Source organism: Stomoxys calcitrans, chromosome 4 (genome assembly GCF_963082655.1).
Source record: "Stomoxys calcitrans chromosome 4, idStoCalc2.1, whole genome shotgun sequence".
NCBI classification, from domain to species: domain Eukaryota; kingdom Metazoa; phylum Arthropoda; class Insecta; order Diptera; family Muscidae; genus Stomoxys; species Stomoxys calcitrans.
Window position 1 is genome coordinate 52,820,409 of NC_081555.1, and position 24,288 is coordinate 52,844,696.

At 37.2% G+C, this 24,288-nt stretch overlaps 1 protein-coding gene across 1 annotated transcript; it reads left to right on the forward strand.

The window, feature by feature from the left end:
- Positions 1 to 3,840: 3,840 nt before the first annotated feature.
- LOC106086307 (bystin) lies at positions 3,841 to 17,032 on the forward strand. The gene is made up of 6 exons (XM_013250930.2): positions 3,841 to 4,044; positions 4,102 to 4,219; positions 4,293 to 4,692; positions 4,752 to 5,144; positions 5,205 to 5,324; positions 16,729 to 17,032. Exons 1-6 carry the CDS (start codon positions 3,916 to 3,918, stop codon positions 16,880 to 16,882), a joined length of 1,314 nt encoding a protein of 437 aa, XP_013106384.1. The 5' UTR covers positions 3,841 to 3,915; the 3' UTR covers positions 16,883 to 17,032.
- Positions 17,033 to 24,288: the final 7,256 nt, after the last annotated feature.

Sequence of the window (24,288 nt, forward strand, 5' to 3'; positions counted from 1 at the left end):
ATATTCCTGCCACGAAGCATGCCGTTCAACGTGGCAATGACTATCGACTCTATTCCCACGTTGTTAAATATCCTTTCAGTATTTAAGAAGGTCGCTATCGCCTATTCCTTCCGTTTGAGATACGTCTCGACATCTCGTACCACTACCTTGTGGAGGCCGTCTCCTCCGTCCAGCCCTTGAGGGATGCACGTCGTGCTCCGGCGCCAGTCCCTCCCTCAAATTAATGTCTTAATTTTTAAAAATATTCTATTGTTTGAAATGTCAATTGCTTCGTTTTGTTATAAGCATAATTGCTTCTTTACATTTATGATACACTTATTTTTTATTTACTGTACATTTACGAGAGCATAGCCAGACCTTAAAAATTTATTTACGCTAACGTAGATAAAAAAATTAAAGAGCATAAATCACACATACATTCATTTTTATTTTGTTCGATGCGATACATTGTAAACGCAGAATTAGAAAACGGCCGCAAGTATTATTCATTTAGACTTCTCCTTTTTCTGTTACAATGTTTTGTTCAAATAAATAGCAAGAGAGATTAACTGACTGGTTCACTAACTTTTTTTATTCAAGTGAGTCGAGTCACTCACTCCAACATCTGTTTTTCCATTATGAAATCAGCTGGTTTTGACAGAAGGGCGAATGAAAATCGCTTACTTTCAGTGATACAAAGTTAGTGAGCCAGGCAGTAAAGATTGTTTCATGGTACAACTAAGAGGTAGCGTCATTAGCACAATAACAAAAATCTACCACCAATGAAAGTACCTTGAGTGGTAAATGCCGTTAATTCAAATGTCAAAGTGGTTTTAAAAATAAACTTTGTTTTACAACTTATCTTTAAGAAAAGTGTTTTATATTTGTGTTTTCATCATTATAACACTGTTTTGTTGCTTAAGCTGGGTATTCTGTTCAGCTTTTCAAGAGGAATGCTGTCTCATTGTAAAAAAACGCCAGCGAAACATTAGCTAAAAATAGGCGGAAAAGTAGTAGTCGGTTTATAGTGAGAAAAATTGAAAAAAATGAGAGTGGCAACACTTGAAACCATTGCCGGCATCATTTTTGTATGTTTTACTGGTTTCAATGGTTCGTGTTTCTTTTTTTATTTGCGCAAAAATAAATTAAGTAGAGAAAACAATAAGTGCAGACAAAACAACGTGTTTTGGTATGGAAACAAAAATATTCAATTGCTGTCAAATTCCGCTCGCGACTATTCCGAAAGCAGAATCGAATACCAACCCTTATGTGTGGAATATCGGATCAAATAGAAGATCTTTTTTTATAGCACGGCTGTGATATCAAGCCTTTGATATTTAGATAAACTGCAAAGTCCACACAAAAAAAATTACTCAGCTGTTCGTAAAAACCCGTTCAAATGCTCGTAAGCAGTGAAAATGGAAACAGTACAAATTCTAAGAACATTCCAAGGCGGATTTAAAAACGGGGCGCGAACAGCTGTTAGCGGTTTGACGGTATTAAGATGTCCGATTTTTGTTTGTATTCTCTTTGTTGTCATCTTCTTTCTCAAATATTCTCTACTCATATATACGCACACGTATACACCAAGATATATTCATTTAAAGGTTAGTGGCAGTTGCCCAACAGCAAAATGTTGAGTGCACTATCTGTCAAAATCAGTGATTAGTGCAACTCTGAATTTGAGTATGTTACTAGTTCTCGCTATTTTTCGTTGTTTGTGTGTGTTATGTTTCTTAACTATAACACACACACACAACCAAAACTCGTTGACAGATAGTGCACTTCGCAAAAAAACTTGCACTCAGCTGTTTACGGTACACTACTTGGTAATTATGTCATGGTACACACACACACGCATACAAATTTCTTTCTTGGCAAAATTTCGATAAGCTTGATGGTGGATTGCACCATATGATTTGCGGTTGTTGTACAAAATGGACCACTTTTAATTGTTTCGCTATGAGACATTATACATCAAAAACATTATAGTCTCTTGTGTGGAAAACAATGCTGTGTTGGTATAATCATATGAAAACCACTTCTGGGAATCAATGGATATGGAATCGATTGCTGAATATAAAGAATTGAAGTTTGCTACGGTGTAACATTACTTTTTGTAATTATTAACATAAATATCCGAAATAAATTTAGATTACAATTATTTTTTCAGTTCATTAGGGGGTGGAATAATCAATAACGGTTTGGTACGAAAACAAACAACAGATTGGTATTAACAAGCAAAAGCGTGCCAAGTTCGGCCGGGCCGAATCTTATATACCCTCCACCATGGATCGCATTTGTCGAGTTCTTTTCCCGGCATCTCTTCTTAGACAAAAAAGGATATAAGAAAAGATTTGCTCTGCTATTAGAGCGATGTCAAGATATGGTCCGGTTTGGACCACAATTAAATTATATGTTGGAGACAAAACACGTCTTGCAAAATTTCAGTCAAATTGGATAAGAATTGCGCCCTCTAGAGGCTCAAGAAGTCAAGACCCAAGATCGGTTTATATGACAGCTATATCAAGTTATGGACCGATTTGAACCATACTTGGCACAGTTGTTGGATATCATAACAAAACACGTCGTGCAAAATTTCATTCCAATCGGTTAAGAATTGCGCACTTTAGAGGCTCAAGAAGTCAAGACCCAAAATCGGTTTATATGACAGCTATATCAGGTTATGGACCGATTGAAATCACACTTGGCACAGTTGTTGGATAACATAACAAAATATGTCGTGCAAAATTTTATTCCAATCGGATAAGAATTGCGCACTCTAGAGGCTCAAGAATCAAGACCCAAGATTGGTTTATACGGCAGCTATATCAAAACATGGACCGAAATGGCCCATTTACAATACCAACGGACCTACACTAATAAGAAGTATTTGTGCAAAATTTCAAGCGGCTAGCTTTACTCCTTCAGAAGTTAGCGTGCTTTCGACAGACAGACGGACGAACGGCGGACAGACGGATGGACATGGCTAGATCGACATAAAATGTCACGACGATCAAGAATATATATACTTTATGGGGTCTCAGACGAATATTCGAGTAGTTACAAACAGAATGACGAAATTAGTATACCCCCCATCCTATGGTGGAGGGTATAAAAACAATACCAGTTCGGTAATAAGACTATTACCAAACGATACAATCGGTAGCAATCTCCTATGGCGAGATGTAAAAATGACGTAGGGGGTTTTACATTTTGCTGTGCCAAACGGTAACTTTCATTTTATATAAATTTTTGACATTTCTGAGTGAGCAAAAACAAGACAAGCTATTTTAGATAATCAAAATTTATTGAAAATTACCCATTACTTGCTTAAAAACAATTGTTTAGTAAACTTGCAATAAGAACAATTAAATACTTGGGCATTGTTCACAGATAAAAGTCTCTTTGGATTAATGATTTTATTTTGCCAAGATTTTATTAACATGTAAAAGCCCAATGATTGCTGATGCAGACGCCGTCCCAAACATTTTTTACAGAGAGGTTGCATAAATAAATCATAAACAAATAAATATGTGCGTGTAAGCTGCTAGTAATCGCCGCTTGTAAATTGAACTAGACCTGCGTATCTGCTCACAACTAGCAACATGGAACTCTGCTTTATAAACGACAAAATTAGCTTAGCTTCTGTTAAAAATCGTACTAGCCCCTGGGCTACTCAAATACTATTCATCAGGCTAAACGTCATATTCTTACAAAATCTACAACTATGCTATCAATTGGCACACAACCAGATTTGTGATGTGATACGACGAACAGAGTACCAACCCTACATAACCGTAATCGATATCATAATCGATTATCTTTTTATTTTGCAGTGAGAAATCGATTTATCGAAATAGACTTTTAGACGAAAACAACAACACGTGGAAAACATCTTGCTTAAAATTCTTAAAATAAGGATAAAAGGAAAGTATGGGCAAGGCAAAGAAATCCAACATGACTAAAATGAAAAATGCTCCTCTGGAGCAACAGTTGCTGGAAGGAAAAGTGGTTAAAAAGAAGGATAGGAAGAAAGTGAGCCTAAGAGCTGAAGAATCGTCGGTAAGTCAATAGGAATGAGATTATTTCTATGTTATAAAGATGGCCTCATGTCCTTAGGTATTGGATAGCAAAACAAGTAAGAAAATTTTGGCAGCTGCTAAGCAGCAACAACTGGAATTCAACGAAGAAAACTTCCCAAGTCTCACACCCAAGAAGTCTGTGGATTTTAATTTGGGTATGTCATTTCTATTGACCATGAAACGCATTGCTAATTTGTTTTGAACTGTGTATTGCTCTTGATATTCCAGGAGATATTAACGAGGAAGATGAACATGTAGATGTTAATGAGAATGACTTTATGGATGATCTTGAAATAGATGATGCGGATGCCAAAGCCTTTGAACGTTTCCAAAATCCGGAGGGCGGAAAACGGACTTTGAAATTAGCAGAAATTATTTTGGGGAAAATTCAGGAGAAACAAGCCGATATCCAAACAAAATTGACTGACGAAGGTTCACTAAAAATCGAAGATCTTGACCCACGCGTTAAGGAAATGTATGAAGGAGTTCGGGATGTTATGAAACGATATCGCAGTGGCAAAGTGCCAAAAGCGTTCAAAATTATACCCAAGCTAAGAAATTGGGAACAAATACTGTTCGTAACAGAGCCCCACAATTGGAGTGCTGCCGCAATGTTTCAGGGAGCAAGGTGTGTTTAGTTGATAAAATTTCAAACTTTTTATGGGACGTTATAACGTGTTTTTTCAGAATTTTCTCGTCTGTACTATCTCAAGCTATGGCCCAGAGATTTTATAATTTGGTTCTATTGCCTAGAGTACGTGATGATTTGGCTGAATACAAAAAATTAAATATGCACTTGTACAATGCCTTGAAAAGAGCCTTGTTTAAGCCGGCAGCTTTTATGAAGGGTATAATTTTACCACTTCTTGAATCTGGAGACTGTACTCTTCGTGAGGCTATTATTTTCGGTAGTATCATAGCACGAAACTCAATACCTGTATTGCACTCATCGGCATGCTTGTTAAAAATATGCGAAATGGGATATACAGGTGCCAATTCGATATTTATACGCTATTTCTTAGACAAACGTTATGCATTGCCTTATCGTGTGGTAGATGCGGCTGTTTTTCATTTCTTAAGGTAAGAATTTCAAATGTTCAGTAGATGGAGAGCATATAAACGTGTTAGATTTTATTTTAGATTTGAAAACGATAAACGTGATATGCCAGTTTTGTGGCACCAAAGTCTGTTGACTTTTGTTCAACGTTATAAGAATGATATCTCTTCGGAACAGAAAGAAGCTTTGCTAGGGCTCTTAAGGTATGTATCACAAATATGCATAACAGACTAAATGGAATTTATTATTTATTTATTTAAATAATAGTTTTATTGTAAATGCAATATAAGCATAACATTAGCATTGGCTTTTTAGGCCATCAGCTAATTAATTTTTCAAAGAATGGGTAATCATCTAGCATGTCTAGGCTGCGTAATAATGTTGTCAATTAACAGCCTTATTCATAAAAAATTGAAACAGCTCTTACTTACTTACCTTAATTGGCTATGACAGAATATTTGTTTCACTAGCCAAACGTAGAATAGCCAAGCGCCTCGATCTTCTGCGCTCATTCTAAAATCTCTGACACCAAGTTTGGAGGTGTCTCCTACCACTTTATCTTTCCATCAAAAGACTTCTTTGCTGGAACTTCTTCATCCATTCTGACAACATGACCTAGCCAACGCAGCCGTTGTATTTTGATGCGTAAAACTATGCTATCGTCGTCATACAGCTCGTGGTTCATACGTCGCCTATATTCTCCATTAACGCAAACTGGACCATATATTTTACGAAGAATCTTTCTCTCAAACACTCCAAGCACTGTCTCGTCTGCTTTCACAAGTACCCATGCATCAGAACCATATAACAGCACGGGTAGTATCAGTGTCTTGTATAGTGTAAAGTTCGTCTGTCGAGAGGTGGCCTTGTTTCTAAACTGCTTCGCTTCGCTTAATCTCAAAACTGGTGTCATTCGTTTCGGTTACGGCGGTGCCGAGGTTGATAATGTTACTGACTGTCTCAAAGTTGTGGTTCCCAACTTTCTCCATTTTCTTTATCTGCTCGGTTGTGCAAGGTTTTTTGGAAGTTGAAACCATCCATTTCGTCTTATCTCCATTTACTGCCAGACCCATTTTCACTGACTCTCTTTCGATTCTTTCAAAGGCTGCAGTTACTACTTCCGGTGACCGATCTACGATATCGTTGTCGTCGGCATAGGCGAGTAGCATGTGTTCTCTTGTGATTAGTGTGCCATATCTATTCACATCTGTATCTCGTATAATCTTCTCCAACAGGATATTAAAGAGATCACACGATAGGCTGTCTCCTTGTCTGAAACCTCGTTTGGTGTTAAGCAAGTGTCATTCTGCAGAGACTTATAAATTTTGCAAGGATACCAAACTTGGCTTGAAATGCCTTTGAACGTAAAGGACTAGCAAAGGCGGCTTTATAGTCAACAAAGAGATGGTAGGTGTTGATTTGTCCTTCTCGGATCTTTTCCAGGATTTGGCACACGTGTGGTCCGAGGTCACAATCGGTACTTCCATCCTGCACGTTGGCATCAACACGTCTGCCTGATCGTAATTGAGACAGAACTAGTTTGGTTTGCTGGGCGATTTTAATTTCTTCAGGTGCAATGGGCGGCGGTCGATCTCCAAGGACCACATTCACCCGATAGCCATTCACCGCATCTGCTACCTTGCAATAACAAGACTTCATTGTCAGCACCTTAAGATTTGCTGACAGAGATCTTCAAATCTCTGGCAGCGAAATAAGGTGCAAGTTCATTGAGGTAGACGTTTGACCTATCGCAGGTGTCTACGAACACAAACCTATATGAATGCATGCGAAACATGTTAAATCATGCTAGATTCGGCCAAGCCAAATCTTGGTAATTCGCCACCACGACTTCTCTACTAATGGTTCTACCTAAACGTGAATGGTTCTACCTGTACGTACCAAATTTCCGCCAAACCCGACAAAAATGTGTTTATAGGGCGACTATTTAATATTTATAGACCTAATTAGGAGCCATTTGAACTATATCTGTACGGTGCTTGATGTAGTTATTTCCGCTCAATCGCTAATTTTCAAGCTGTTTGTATTTTGCATTTTTGTATTTTATTATGATAAAACCCATACAAAAGACAGTGTCTTATTTCATAGTACACATGTCTCCGACATGTTACAACATTAACCTTGGTAGCAATCCCATGGCAGCCGGTTGTACGCACCGGATTGACCCGATGGAGTTCTTCATCGGCAAGGGCTGTCGTCTCAGTGTTTAACACACTGCTACAACAACAACAACAGTGTCTTATATAAAGCATGGGTTAGTAAATTGATAAATACAATGAGCTCAACAAGTTTTCATTTAAATAGAACAATAATTGGTACAAAATATTTAACAATTTAAGCAAAGTTACTGATAAAGGGTGATTTTTTTGAGGTTAGGATTTTCATGCATTAGTATTTGACAGATCACGTGGGATTTCAGACATGGTGTCAAAGAGAAAGATGCTCAGTATGCTTTGACATTACATCATGAATAGACTTACTAACGAGCAACGCTTGCAAATCATTGAATTTTATTACCAAAATCAGTGTTCGGTTCGAAATGTGTTCAAATTTTGACAAATTTTGTTCAGCGATGAGGCTCATTTCTGGTTGAATGGCTACGTAAATAAGCAAAATTGCCGCATTTGGAGTGAAGAGCAACCAGAAGCCGTTCAAGAACTGCCCATGCATCCCGAAAAATGCACTGTTTGGTGTGGTTTGTACGCTGGTGGAATCATTGGACCGTATTTTTTCAAAGATGCTGTTGGACGCAACGTTACGGTGAATGAACACATTTCGAACCGAACACTGATTTTGGTAATAAAATTCAATGATTTGCAAGCGTTGCTCGTTAGTAAGTCTATTCATGATGAAATGTCAAAGCATACTGAGCATCTTTCTCTTTGACACCATGTCTGAAATCCCACGTGATCTGTCAAATACTAATGCATGAAAATCCTAACCTCAAAAAAATCACCCTTTACAATATTTAAGTAAAAAAAGATTAAAACAAAATAAAAAAAAGAAGAAAAAGAAACTTTAAAGAAAATTTAACAATTTAATCTAAGTTACTAATAAAATAAATTAATAAATAGTTATAAAAAAAACAAACAATTAATTAAAATGATTATAAATCAAAGATTTGAACTGTCGTTCATTACTTATAATTTGAATACTATTGGGAAGATTATTCCAGAGACGTATAGGATTAACAAAGAACTGTTGTTCAGATACACGATATTGATGACGTATTTGTATTACTTGTTTACCTCTTGTAGAGTTGGCAAAACGCAATATAGAAGCCATATATGACGGTTCATTGGTATAAATTATCTTGTGGATCATTGCAACGAGCGTATCTTAAGGAACGAGTTAAAAGAGACACCATATACTTGTGTTGCAAAGTCAGATACCCGGTCTCTTCTACGCAAACCAAAAATGTATCTAACGACATCGCTAAAGGCCACGTGCAATTTATTCCTATGAGTTACATCACAACCGTAAAAAACCTCGCGAGAGTATAATAGTTTCGGCAGAATAAATGTCCTAGCCAAAAGCATTCTTATTGACAAAGGGGTATACTGTCGACTCATATATAAGTTTCGTAAAACGCCGTAGGTCCTGCCCACTGTCATACTGACAGGATTCTTCTATCATCAAACTCCAAACCAAGGTTTCTTACAGATGAAACAATCTCAATTGGGGCTCCAGCAATTGCCACATCATGATTGGGCGGCATTGTCACCCGATTCCTACCAATTACAAGGCACTTTGACTATGTTGGATTTAAAAGTAGTCCGTTGGCGTTTGCCCATGTGTTTATCCTATCCAAGTCATTATTTAATCGAATTACGCCATCGATCAGCCTCTCCGGCGAGGAGCTCATATACAGCTGTACGTCGTCGGCATACATATGAATACCACAGTTGCGTAACTGTCCAGGAAGGTCATTGCTATGTAAGGAGAAAAGGAGTGGGCCGGCACAATACAGACCCCTGTGGAACACCCCTTGCGACTGGAAGATAACTAGAACAGCGGCTATCAACACATACCGATTGGCTTCTATTCGATAGATAGGAATATATAAGATCCGTTGTTCTTTCAGAAAATTTAAATAAATGTTTCAGTTTACGGCAAAGTATATTGGGATCAACGGAATCAAATGCTTTCGAATGATCTAAAAGAACAAGAAAGGTAACCTTATCGCTGTCAATATCACTCCTTACATCTTCAACTACTTTCAAAAGTGCAGTAGTGCAACTGTGCTTTGGCCGGAAACCAGATTGAAAATCTGTTAGCAGCGAATTATTCGCAATATATTCTGACATTTTCCGGTTGACTAGAGTCTTAAATATCTTAGACACGTATGTTCCTGGTTATTCTTTGGTATTGGGACTATCCTTGCCCGTTTCCAAGACTGTGGATAGCAACTCCTTAAAATAATATTGTTAAAAAGATGGCACATATACGGAAGAATAAAGGGTAGAATTATCCTAAAAAATCTTGGGTCAATACCATCAGAACCAATGGCATTAGATTTAATCGATTCTACAGCGCTAACGATATCGCTTTGTTCAAAACGCTCAATCAAAACGTAGGTCTGGTGAGGCGTTGTTACTACTATGGTTTACATTACTAAATTCACTGTCGTAGAAATGTACGTTTGGCTCAGGAAAAGATATGTTCAAGAAACTCCTATTAATCTCATCTTAACCAACATGTCTATCAATTGATGCATTATCACTTCCTATTCCTATTGACTTAATATGTCTCCAAGTATCTTTCGTGCTCAATGCCTCTTGAAATTTACGACTAAAATAAGCTATTTTCTTCGTCTTTATACAAGAAGTGGTCTGATTTCTCGCACGCTTGTAATCATTAAAGAGTTCAGGTGTTCTAAAACGCTTCCATCGAGAGTACGCACAATCTCTTTTACGTATCAATACTTTAATATCATTATCAAACCACTGATTCCCATTCGAAAAAACAGTTCGGGTCTTCATCGGAACACATTTTCGAAAATCTGACTCACATTACGTTGAAGAAATGAATCTGTTCATCTACGCAAGATATGCCATAAAGTTCCTGCCACTCAACGGTGCCAATTTCACAAAGTAGTGAGTTATAATCAATGTTTCTATAGTCTCTGTACGTATATGTTATACTTGTATATTCCATTGGAACGCCATAAGTCAAAAAACATAAATCATGTTTTGAAAATAGGGGTGGCGATAATTGATCATATAACTTCACATCAATCTTGGAACTTACGAAGAACAAGTCAATAAGAGTCTCTGTTGTCGTTGTATAGTGTGTGGCAGTATTGGAATTAACAACATGCAACCCTATTGATTGCATGCTCCCCGTCAAATGTGTCTCTTCAAGCACATTACTATTAAAGTCACCAGTGACTATAATATCATTATAATGACACTTTATATCCTCAAGTCTTTTCACCATGTCATCATATTGCACTCTTTTGTTCGGACGGTATACAACCCCAACCAGAACTTTTCTACGCAAACAGTGAAGTTCGGCAAAAATATATTCAACTTTGTCTGTTGAACTAGACGAAGCAATGGGTCTGAAATCTATGTCATGTCTTATATAGATAGCAGCTCCACCACCTCTGCCATCCGATCGGATCTTAAAAACCTGTAACCATCTACGGATACCAGTCTATTCTCATAATGTGGTTGAAACCATGTCTCAGAGACCGCAATAACGTCAGCACCGGATTTCTCAAATATATAGCGAAACTCATCAATTCGTTCTAAAGGCATGAGCATTTATATGCACAATTTTCAGTCCTGTTTATTCACTCAGATTTTACAAAAATTAAACCAGTTTTCGAGTCCGGACCATCAATTAAATTAATTGACAAAATCAATCTCACTTTGGATCGTGATGGTTAAAACAATGATGTGCCTCTTTCACCTATGGGCTGGAGGACAACCACAATTCTAGAGTCACATTCTTCTATTGATGGGAATCGAATATAGATCATGCTACGCGGACGGATCTAAGCTAGAAAGGAGAACTGGTCTAGGCGCCTATATTGACAATAGAGAGAACGAGTTATGTTACCTTCTGCTGACCATAGCAGGAATGCGCCAGGTTTTAATACGAGATTGGCGAGTGTGAACATCTTCCCAGATAGTAAACGGCTTTTAGGTTGATAATAACGACGTCGGTAAGGTCAAAAACTGTATTAGAGTTGTTGTTGTTACTACATTTTCATGTGGAGGTGGCGATCCTCATCAAGCTGCTGTAGGTGAGCAAGCTCGTTCCGGTCCGAAGGACCGATTGGCCCATGGTGCCCATGGTTATTTAAAGGCGCGAATAACTCGCCTTATCATATCGAGCATCATAGATATTTGTGCAAGAGCCGTTGTCACCCGACCTCTCACTGAGACTCTCCACACGATACCGCTGAGTGTCTGCGGCTGCAAATACATCTACTCCGTAGGGAACATTCCACTATTCTCTGTACATGACATTATCGTACAGACCAACGCCAATAAATATAACTTGGGATAGTGCAGTGTCAACGCAAAAACGTCGAGGGTGATAATTTTTATGGACAGTAAGTTGTCCAATAGAGAAATATCAACCAAGAAGGTGAAGTCAATCACAGTCTTAGAGTTCTCGCCTTCCCTGACCATAACGCAATCCGGTCATAGCGGTTTAAAGGGGAATGAAAGGGTAGACGTATTGACCGTAAGAATCAGGGTACTCCTATCAATAAACTGAATGTGATACCTTTCAAGGCATTCCAAATTAAGGGGCGTGGGTGACGTATTGTGGAACCCACATAGGAATACATTTAGGGAATTCCTTGTACAGATTGGCTTTTCATGATTTGAAGCGTACAGCAGACCGATTACTGGCTAAGAACTACATAAGGGCATAGTGGCATAAGACGGGTTAAAATCCGCACACTTTCACAAAAATCTTTAAACTAAGGCGGCCTCATCGGCGAATAGCTATAACAATGCATCTTTTTGGGAACTTGATATGTCAAAATTTGTAAACAAGGCGAAGAAAATTACATTTGCCCCAACATTTTCAAATTTTCAGCAAATTTGCTTCGACCAATCACAGCAAGTTTTTCATTTTTGTGTGTCCAGCAAGAAAAACAAATCAAAATATTTACAAAATTCCATTAGCCCTGAAGGCTAAGCCCACAAAACCGCCAAGATGGCAGGTTTAAATAGTTTTCACTAGGTTATTGTAGCAGTAGATTGGTGCCACCACCACTACATAGCAAAGGGCTCAAATAAGATGATTGCGACTAGAGCTCAATCACTTTTGTACCACTTTTCGAAGCCCTAGGATATCTGCGGGATTTTCAGGTCATTTGAAAAGGACGGTTAAAATTTGTTGACTACGAGGATGACTTCATCGTGGTGTGTGGCCTTTCGGAGTGCATATAGTATGCAGCCAAGATAGGCCAATGTGTTGCTATTTACCAATATGTGGTAACTTGGTGTGTTCAGGGGATCTCTTCTAGATGGGATGGAGTAGCCTTTCTCACAATGTCACGACTTTGTCGTCTGGCTGGACACATGGCGGATTTGATTTGTGGGGACGAGGAGGAGTTATAGACGGTTGAGCACCTATTATGGCACTGCCCTGAAATTTGAGGGTTGGTGCACGATTATGGCTAAACGAACACCTTTTTCGTGTCTAAATTATCTTCAGGTACAAAGTCCTTTCGCCATTATTGACTACTATAGCTTTAAATGGCAGATTGGAGGGAACTTTTCAGCCCGATTGGTTGCTGTTTTGTCGTGCATGTTGGCTCCTTCTTCATTCTAATATCTGATATTGCACTGACGTAAGTTTTATCTGTGTTCTTTCGCGCTTTTTGAATCTTTTCGGGAACGACATAATGAACCTAAATATCCTGAGTGAAGCTGAAAGCGATTGAAGTTGTTAGACACGTGCCATTATATAACCTATGTTTAAGAACCATAACAGCAATAAGCACAAAAATCGATTTATAAAATATTTATTTGAAAGATAATGTTTTTGTAAGGCGAATTCAAAAATGAATTGCCGTAATAAGTTCCATCATCTGATTTGATACGGCCACCTAATCAATACGCCTTGCTAGCACCAATAATTAAAAAAAAAATTTAAAAATAAAATGTGCATTGCTTTTTGCTTCTGCGTAAAATGGAAAGCCAATTTTTATACTCTCCACCATAGGATGGGCTATACTAATTTCGTCATTTTGTTTGTAACACTTCGAAATATGCGTCTAAGACCCCGTTAAGTATATATATTCTTGAATCATGACATTTTAAGTCGATCTAGCTATGTCCGTCCGTCCGTCTGTCTGTCTGTCGAAAGCACGTTAACTTTCGAAGGAATAAGGCTAGGCGGTTGAAATTTTGCACAAATACTTTTTATTAGTGTAGGTCGGTTGGGATTGTAAATGGACCAAATCAGTACCTGCTTTGATATAGCTCCTATATAAACCGACCTTGGGTCTTGACTTCTTGAGCCTCTAGAGAGCGCAAATCTCGTCCGATTTGGATGAAATTTTGCACATATCGTTTTGGTACCACTTCCAAGTGTGGTTCAAATCGGTTTATAACCTGATATAGCTGCCATATGACCTTCCGATTAGACTTCTTGAGCTTCTAGTGAACGCAATTCGTATATAATTTGGTTGAAATTTTGCATATGTGGCTTTGGTATGACTTTCAACAACTGCGCCATGTATGGTCTATATCGGTTGATAACCATAACTGTCCAAAATTGAACTAAGCGGATGGACAATTTCAGGCGCACGGTCACGGTCAACATTTGCATGAAATAATCTTCAAACTTAAAATTATATGGACCGTTCTATCGATTCAAATAAAAATCTCATACATTTTTCAGAATTTTATGTGTTTTTTTTTGAAAATCTTTCCTATAGTTCTTAAAAAGTCACCCTTTATATACTTTGTAGGGTCGAAAATTAATATTTTGATGCGTTGCAAACGGAATGATTAAATAAATATACACCCTATCCTAAGTTGTTGGATTTAATAATGCGAATTTAATTGATTTTTATTTTGTCGCGGCGGAGCGGATTTTGAGATTGCAAACAGCTCCCCTTCGGTTTCAAAAATTTCGATCCCGCAAAATATGCAAAAATAGGTCTGCTCCTCTCCGAATCCCTGAATTTCAGATCTAATGTCCAAATTACACTTGAATAAAGGCGTACCGCAGGTTCGATTTCGGGACCACTGCTTTTTTATACCCTACACCACCTGCACCACAGTTGCAGGGTATTATAAGTTTGTGCGTTTGTTTGCGACGCTAAGAAGGAGAAGAGCTAGCCCCCTTCATAAGCATCGACTCAGAATCACTTTCTGATTCGATTTAGCCATGTCCGTCTGTGAGTCCATGTATTCTTGTAATCAAAGTGCAGGTGGTATTTGTTGTCCAATTATCGCGAAATTTTGCACATATATTTTTTTTGGCCCAAGGACGAACGCTATTGATTTTGGTAAAAATCGCTTCAGATTTAGATATAGCTCCCATATATATGTATCGCCCGATTTGTACTTAAATGACCGTAGTAACAACAATTTTCAACCGATCTGCACAAAATTTGACACGGATTGTTTTGCTACTGATCCTAACATATCTGCAAGATTTCACCGAAATCGGTTCAGATTTGGATATAGTTCCTATATATATGTATCGCCCGATCTGCACTTAAATGACCGTAGTAATTACAATCTTCAGCCGATCTGCACAAAATTTGGCACGGATTGTTTTGCTACTGGTCTTAACAAATCTGCGAGATTTCATCAAAATCGGTTCAAATTTGGATGTAGCTCCCATACATATTTATCGCCGCATTTGCACTTTATGGCCGTGGTAACAACAATTTTCAAACGATCTGTTTGAAATTCGGTTCAAATTTAGATATAGCTCTCATATACAAATATATTTATATATTGCCCGAAATTATAATTGTAGGGTAGGTGTAGGGTATTATATAGTCGGTTCCGCCCGACTTTTGCCTTTCCTTACTGGTTCGATGTATATAAATGACCTTCCACTCTGGCTCACATCGTGCTCTATCCAAATTTATGTTGATGATGTGAAACTCTATCTGAGTTTTCCTAAATGTGACATAAGAGTATATTCAAATATTAATGAAGATTTGGACATTATTTCTTACATAGCTGTTGAAAACAGCCTTCATATAAACACTAATAATTCAATCTGCCTATTCATTTATTCATTTTTGTTAATCAAACATCGCCCACCCGGGCTTTACATTGATAGATTTGAAAATTTTCTAGTTTTCATAATACAAAAATCAATATTTAAAACTAATATAATACTATCACTAAAATAAATAACTAACAAATTTATTGAAGGCAAAAAAATTAGTAACATAGTCTAAAGCACAATTATCCGTTCAAACACCAAGAAAAAGCAGTAAATGTGAGATATCATCAGTGATGAAAACGAATTCAATTGAGTTGCCTATAAGAAATGTTGGATTAGCTTAGACTTAAAAGTTTGCTGATATACGGAGATGTTTTTAAGACTAGTAGGAAGAATATTCCATAGCCTTGACAAGCGTATTACAAAAGATATTTCAAATACAACATAATTGAAGGAGTAAACTCTTAAGCAAGTGTGTTCTAAAAACAGGAGAAGACTGGAAACGCACACAATGCCGTTCTAAGATATGTACATTGTCTTAATCGCTGTAACACTTTCCGCATTAGGAAAGTATATGTGGAATAATCTTTCTAAATCTTTCTTTCTTTCGGCCGGGACAAATCTTATATACCCTCCACCATGGATCGCATTTGTCAACTTCTTTGTGCGGTATCTCTTTTTAAGCAAATAATAATGAATAAGAACTGTTATGCTATTGGAGCTATATCAAGCTATAGTCCGATTCGGACCATAAATGAAGTGAATTCTGAACATTGTAGAAGTCAAGGCGCAATTCTTATCCGAATGGACTGAAATATTACGCAATGACTTCTACAATGTTCAGCATTCATTTATGGTCCAAATCGGACTATAACTTGATATAGCGCCAATAGCATAACAGTTCTTATTCAATATTCTTTGTTTGCCTAAACTAGAACTACGTCACAAATGCGATCCATGGTGGAGGGTATATAAGATTCGGCCCGGCCGAACTTAGCACGTTCTTACTTGTTTAATGTTAAATACATAAACTTTTAACATGTAAATATAGATTTCGTTAATATTGGGTTGCCAAAAAGCAAAAGCTTGTGACTCTGTAATTGCATTCTTTCTTCTGTCAGTTATCAGCTGTTACTTTTAGCTTGCTTTAGGAAAAAAGTGTAAAAAAAGTATATTTGATTGAAGTTCATTCTAAGTTTTATTAAAAATGCATTTACTTTCTTTTAAAAAATCCGCAATTACTTTTTGGGCAACCCAATATTTCGCCTACTTTAATTATAAGATCTTTCTTAGCTTGTTGTATGTGAATAAAAAATACACAAAAATCAAATATCAAAAATTGCAGATATAATTGGATCTGAATATATAAATTTCTTTACTCGGAAAATTATTCCATTTATATTAACGTTGTCATTTATTTTGTAGGAAACAGAACCATCCGAAATTGACGCCTGAGATTCGTAGAGAATTACAAGCAGCCACTTGTCGTGACGTAGAAATGATGGATAATGATGACCGAGTGGAGGCGGAGCCCATGGAAATGTACACGGATCACGATGTAGAATATGAACAAGAATGAAGTTGCATACCGCTGAAATGAGTATAAATTAATTAGGATAATATTTGTTTTGATATAACAAGTCGATGAATACTGTGTAAATAATAAAAAAAAACTACACCAAGAAAAGGAAAAAAGTCATAACCGAAATAAAAGACTTTTTTATATTTATTTGAATTGGACACTTTATTTTTTAATTTATAGAGTTGGGTTTTACTGTTCTTCGTCTTCTTTTGTTTTTGTTTTTTTTCTATTTTCTTTTTTAATATTCGATGATATGAGCAATTTTTTTTGTTGTTTTTTGTTTCTTTTTGGATATAAAAAGCATTTTTTTATCACAAAAATTGTTTTTAATAAAAGGACAGGGTTCACACAAGTGTTGTACATATTTATAAATAATAAATACTGAGCTTATAATGTTATCTTCTTTCATTGTTTTGGAGGGGTAAACAATTGCTTTGAATATACAAAAAACAATTTAGTTGAACTAAATAACAATAATTGTTGTTTCCTTTCTTAAATATACGTTTATTACAAAACAAAAAAAATATTTATAAATCGATTTTCTTTTTTGTTAATACATACACATTTGTATAAGGCTATTCTATTAAATAAAAATTTTCTTATGTTTCTTAGGTTTATTTTAAATAATGCAATTAGTTTTTTTTGTTCATACAATGTTTTCGGATCAGAATCAAAGATAAACTGTAGTTGCTTAGTAGGGGGGATTTAAGACTAGAAGAGTAGGACTTTGGCTTCTTTTGGTTTTGCTCTATTCAAAATCGTTCCTTTCTATTTTATTTTCTTATTTTATAAAAAAAAACTGGACAACATCAAATATGGATATTTACCTAGCATGTATAAACAGTGAAGGGATGAATGTGAATATGTATATGAAATAGATAAAATGATTTACTTAATTACAAGTTGTTTGAGTTTACTGTAATTAACTGGTAAGGAAGAAAAATTTTAAATTTGAAAACTTCGAAGATAAAGACAGTTTAGTTAAACTGCAATAAATTAAATTGTTTTACATTTTTATAAACGCAGCAACACTTGCTGTGTTTTATTTCAGTACAATATATAGAGTGCAAATCACGATTAATCGGCTATTATTGTCTACTATTGCTTGACATCGATAACTATCCAGTACAACATTAAACGCTCTTATGTCAAAACCACCTGATTTCATAGGGGAAAAACAGATGTTTAAGTGACTCGTGTCACCCATCGGAGTGACACAAATAAAGTCGGACAAACACTAAAATAAAACACGGCAATTATTAACTATTTACTGCATACTAATAAAGAAGCTGTGTACAAAAAAAAAAAAAAACAAAACAAGTAAAAAGGCGTTAAGTTTTACCGGGCCGAACTTTGGATACCCACCACCTCGGGTATATATGTAAACCACCTTTCATCAAAATCCGGTGAAAATTGCATACCTTATGTCCCATAGCAGTTATATCGAAATATGTTCCGATTTAGACCAAATACTAATTAGTACAAGTCATTGTTCAATTGGGTATAACAAAATATTGGTCTTTTTAGTAGCTATATCTAAAAATAAACCTATCTGAACCATATACGACACAGATGTCGAAAAACCTAACATAAGCCCCTGTGTCAAATTTCAGTGAAATCGGATTATAAATGCGCATTTTATGGGGCCAAGACTTTAAATCGAGAGATCGGTCTACATGGCAGCCTTATCCAAATCTGGACCGATCTGTACCATATTGCAGAAGTATGTCAAGGGGCATAACTTAACTCACTGTCCCAAATTTCGGCGACATCGGGCAATAAATGCGCCTTTCATGGGCCCAAAACATTAAATCGAGAGTTCGGTCTATATGGCAGCTATATCCAAATCTGAACCGATCAACTCACTGTCCCAAATTTCAGCAAAATCGAATAATAAATGTGGCTTTTATGGGACTAAGACCCTAAATCGGAGGATTGCTATATATATAAGCGCTATCCACATCTGGACCGATCTGGGCCAAATTGACGAAGGACGTCGAAAAGCCTAATGCAACTCACTGTCTTAAATTTCAACAAAATTGGATAATAAATGTGGCTTTTATGGGCCTACGACCCTAAATCGGCCGATCGGTCTATATGGCAGCTATATCCAAATCTGAACCGATCAGGGTCAAATTGAAGAAAAACGTCTAAGGATCGGATAATAAATGTGGCTTTTATGGGTCTAAGACCCTAAATCGGAAGATCGGTCTATATGGCAGCTATATCCAAATCTGGATCGATCTGAGCCAAATTGACGAAGGATGTCGAAGGACCTAAGACAACTCACTGTCCCAAATTTCAGCAAAATCGGACAATAAATGTGGCTCTTATGGGCCTAAGACCCTATATCGGTGGATCGGTCTATATGGGGGCTATTACAAGACATAGTCCGATATAGCCCATCTTCGAATTTAACCTGCTTATGGACAAAAAAAGAATCTGTGCAAAGTTTCAACTCAATATCTCTATTTTTAAAGACTGTAGCGTGATTTCATTAAACAGACGGACAGACGGACGGACATGTCTAGATCGTCTTAGATTTTTACGCTGATCAAGAATATATTGTATATACTTTATAGGGTCGGAAATGGATATTTCGATGTGTTGCAAGCGGAATGACAAGATGAATATACCCTCATCCCTCGGTGGTGGGTATAATAAATAAAAATCGGTTACAATCACAAAATTAATTGAACCAATTAATTTTTTAATTGAAATTGATTCAATCACGAAAGTACTTAATTAACAGTCGATAGCGTTAATGACGTCGCCAAGATAAAAAAGTTTCTCTCAAAAACCCATGTCCAAACTGAAACTTTAGTAGACGAATGGGAGTGAGAGCAGAGACAACGGAGGACATGTTGAGGCTTTTGTTGAAAACCCATTTTCCACAGGATACGACGGGACTCACGGAGACACCGGAATCTTGGAATAATGACGTTGATAGCAGGTTTATAGTCCTTATTAATCCTTATCCTTAAGGAACTTCAAACCATTTAAGTCACTCGGACCTGATGGAATATTTCTGGCGTTACTACAGAAAGATAGCAGGTTTATAGTCCTTATTAATCCTTATCCTTAAGGAACTTCAAACCATTTAAGTCACTTGGACCTGATGGAATATTTCCGGCGTTACTACAGAAAGAGGCTAGACTATCTGGCGCCTCGTCTGGCCAAAATTTTCATAGCGTGCCTAGGACTTTTATATATTCCGGAAGCCTGGCAGGAGGCAAGGGTGGTGTTTATACCTAAGCCCGGTAAATGTGTGTCCAATGGCATAAATATAAGGAATAAAGTGGCACAGGGCACGCCACAGGGGGCACTTTATCGCCACTCCTATGGGTGACCACCATAAATGAGCTATTACTTAGGCTGACTGAGGAGGGATTTGAACCCGTCTGCTATGGAGATGACCGAACGAGCTATGCAGAAGGGCCGAAAGGGTCTTGCATATGGCATATGACTGGGCTAGACCCAGAGGTCTCAATGTTAACCCGGAGAAGACTGAAATATGCCTGTTCACGAGGAAGACGAAGGTGGGCCAATTTAACGCACCACGTTTCCTCAATAAGACGATTTCGTACAGTACATAGGTGTGATCTTGGACAGTCAAGTAGAAGTGTCACATTTAGGAGCGTACTGAGAAGGCTCACAGATGTTGGGCACTATGTAGACGGGCCGTAGGCTCGAAATGGTGCCTGAATCCTAGGATAGTTCACTGGCTCTACAGGTGCGTGATTAGACCAATACTTACTTACGCCTCAGTAGTTTGGTGGACTGCTATGGAGAAAAAGTGCAACATAAGGACCATACAGCAGGTTCAGAGAACATGTTGTCTTGGCATAAGCGGAGCGATGAGGATCATGCCCACTAGGGCACTGGAGACTATTCTAGATATCCGATCCATTGACATACAGATTAAGTGTAAGGCAGCCACTGCAGCTATGAGACTTAAGGCGATGGGAGAATGGATTGAGGATGGGAGCAGCTCATACCATCGCGCTATAGATGGAGACACAATATCAGACATAAACCAACTTGGGGGAGTGGCATTGAAAACAATTAAGGATTTTGTAAGTAGCACGGAATTCCTAACTTAAAATTTACTTTTAAGAGGTTACTTTATCGCGCACAACAAGCCTATTACTGGCTTAGGTGTATGTCAATAGTGGCATGGATTTTTAATTGATCCAATTAAAAAATTTTCAATCTCGATTGTGGTTTTTTTACAAAATATCTCAAACCTAAAATGGCTGAAAACATAAATACCATTGTCCTAAAATATTTAACGATGCCCTTTATGGGAAACAAGAAATGTTTTCTAAATTTCTTTTCAAATCGAATAAAATATCTATCGTAAAGCAATGGGAAGATTATTCCATAATCTAGCTGTAGACACATTATAAGAATATAGGAGTGTCAATGGGAGGGATAATAATCTGAGGCTTTCTTTCCCATCGAGAAAATAAATATTTAGAAATCAGATCATTGGGCAAGTTACATGTGATGATCTTTATTTTTCTTTTATTTCCTAAGCCCTTGAAACAAACAAATCATTCTCTTAATATTTTATGACCATTTAGCGAAGAAAGCTGGATTTAATGATTTTGGCATAAAACAGCACTTGTTGTCAAATGAAGTAGGATTATTGTCAAAGTTGCCATAAATTTATTTTTTTAATATAGAAAGACATTAAAACAGATTCCAGAAATCTAACTGCTAAGAATTTTGAGAATTTTTTTGTTCGATTTTTGGGATAAAAAAAATTGCCGACTTTCGACATGGCAATTTTCCACCAAAACATGAATTGACAATTTGTTGTGACTGGTTTCAGTCGTCTACTTTACGCCAATCCGAATTTTATTACGATACCTCTTTCCTGTTTCGAGCTAGAATTTTTCTAAGGCAGCTATATTCTTAGGTATTCCTCGTCGTTTATGAATGCAATTTTAAAGCAAAATCTTCATGGAATTTTCTTGCCAAATTTGTTTTATAAAAGTTGCTTCGAAAGAAAATCTTTGAAAGCTTAAGATCGGCCTATTAATAGTGAGTTGGCAATCAGTGCAAAATTTATCTCTGACTTTATGACCCAATGTCACCGCTGATGGCTCAGTTCCAGCAACCAATAGCGACCACAATCTTCATCTTTACCAATCTTGAGGCATCTTTGCCAATTCCAGAGTAATATTAGAATTTTTGCAATTTTCAATTTTGAAAAAATGTGAGGTGGGCCCCCCAAAATACAATAATGGCTACGTCCCTGATGGGTGCTAGATCTAAATCTGACCATATGGCCTATTTGCAATCCCCAACGACCTACATCGATACAAAGTATTTGTGCAAAATTTCAAGCGCCTAGCTTTACGTGTTAGACCTCTATAGTGATTTCGATAGACGGACGGACGGACGGACATGGCTAGATCGATTCAGAATGACGAGACGATCTAGAATATATACTCTTTCTGGGGTCTTAGAGGAATATTTCTAGGTGTTACAAACGGAATGACTAGATTAGTATACCCCCATCCTTTGGTGGTGGGTATAAAAAATGAAAAAAATATTTTTTACATTCTCATCTAAAATTATTTAAAATTTTTATACCCTCCACCATAGGATGGGGGGTATACTAATTTCGTCATTCTGTTTGTAACTACTCGAAATATTCATCTGAGCCCCATAAAGTATATATATTCTTGATCGTCGTGACATTTTATGTCATCTAGCCATGTCCGTCCGTCTGTGCGTCCGTCTGTCCGTCTGTCCGTCTGTCCGTCTGTCTGTCTGTCGAAAGCACGCTAACTTCCGAAGGAGTAAAGTTAGCCGCTTGAAATTTTGCACAAATACTTCTTATTAGTGTAGGTCGGTTGGTATTGTAAATGAAATTTTGCACGACGTGTTTTGTTATGATATCCAACAACTGTGCCATGTATGGATCAAATCGGTCCATAACCTGATATAGCTGTCATATAAACCGATCTTGGGTCTTGATTTTTGAGCCTCTAGAGGGCGCAATTCTTATCTGATTTGAGTGAATTTTGGCACGACGTGTTTTGTTATGATATCCAACAACTGTGCTAAGTATGGTTCAAATCGGTTCATAACCTGATATAGCTGCCATATAAACGTATCTGGGGTCTTGACTTTTTGAGCCTCTGGAGGGCGCAATTATATCCGATTTGAATGAATTTTGGCACGACGTGTTTTGATATGATATACAACAACTGTGGCAAGTATGGTTCAAATCGGTTCATAACCTGATATAGCTGTCATATAAACCGATCTGGGATCTTGACTTCTTGAGCCTGTAGAGGTCGCAATTATTATCCGATTTGCCTGAAATTTTGTACGATGGTTTCTCTTATGACCATCAACATACGTGTTTATTATGGTCTGAATCGATCTATAGCGCGATGCAGCTCCCATATAAATCGATCTCTCTATTTTACTTCTTGAGCCCCCAAAGGACGTAATTCTTATTCGAATTGGCTGACATTTTACACAGGTCTCCAACATATAATTTAATTGTGGTCTAAACCGGACCATATCTTGATATCGCTCTAATAGCAGAGCAAATCTTTTCTTATACCCTGTTTTGCCTAAGAAGAGATGCCGGGAAAAGAACTCGACAAATGCGACCCATGGTGGAGGGTATATAAGATTCGGCCCGGCCGAACTTAGCACGCTTTTACCTGTTTGAAGTTTACCCAGCCCAAACTTCATGTACCCATCAAAGTTTGTATAAGCTAGAATTGATATATGAATATATCAAACTATGAGCGCCATGGTGAAACGACTTGAACACTAAAAGGAAGTCCTTTATTAATGAGCCTAAAGTCAAATCGGCCAGCACTAATTAATATGCGAGAGGTCTTCTGCCTGAACACAGAATGTTGTTACACAGCACAGAATTAGCGCGACGAGTTGTGGGCCGTAATTGTGCGCCGTCATAAAACAAAATGTAGAACAAACATTACGAAAACAACACTAAACATGTTTGAATCGTTTTTTTACAACTTTAATAACTTCCTTTTGCTTATTTTTATACCCACCACCATAGGATGGGGGTATATTCATTTAGTCATTCCGTTTGCAATACATGAAAATATCAATTACCGATCCAACAAGGCATATATATTTCGAATCGTCGTAAAATTCTAAGATGATTTAACGATGTCTGAGTGTCTGTCCGTCCGTCTGATTGATACACTACAGCCTTCAAAAATTGAGATATTGAGCTGATATTTGGCGCAGATACGTCTTTTTGATGCAAGCTGGTTAAGTTCTTGAATGGTCCAAAGCGGACTATATTTATATATAGCTGCCATATAGACCGATCTGCCGATAAAGGGTTTGAAGCTCATAAAAGCGTTATTTTTTATCTGATTTCTCTGAAATTTTAA

Bases quoted from the DNA above. Each gene is read 5' to 3' on its own strand.
- LOC106086307 (XM_013250930.2), top strand. From the start codon at position 3,916: ATGGGCAAGGCAAAGAAATCCAACATGACTAAAATGAAAAATGCTCCT. The intron at 4,220-4,292 runs GTATGTCATTTC...TTGATATTCCAG, and splicing joins GTCTGTGGATTTTAATTTGG to GAGATATTAACGAGGAAGAT. The intron at 5,325-16,728 runs GTATGTATCACA...TTTATTTTGTAG, and splicing joins GCTTTGCTAGGGCTCTTAAG to GAAACAGAACCATCCGAAAT.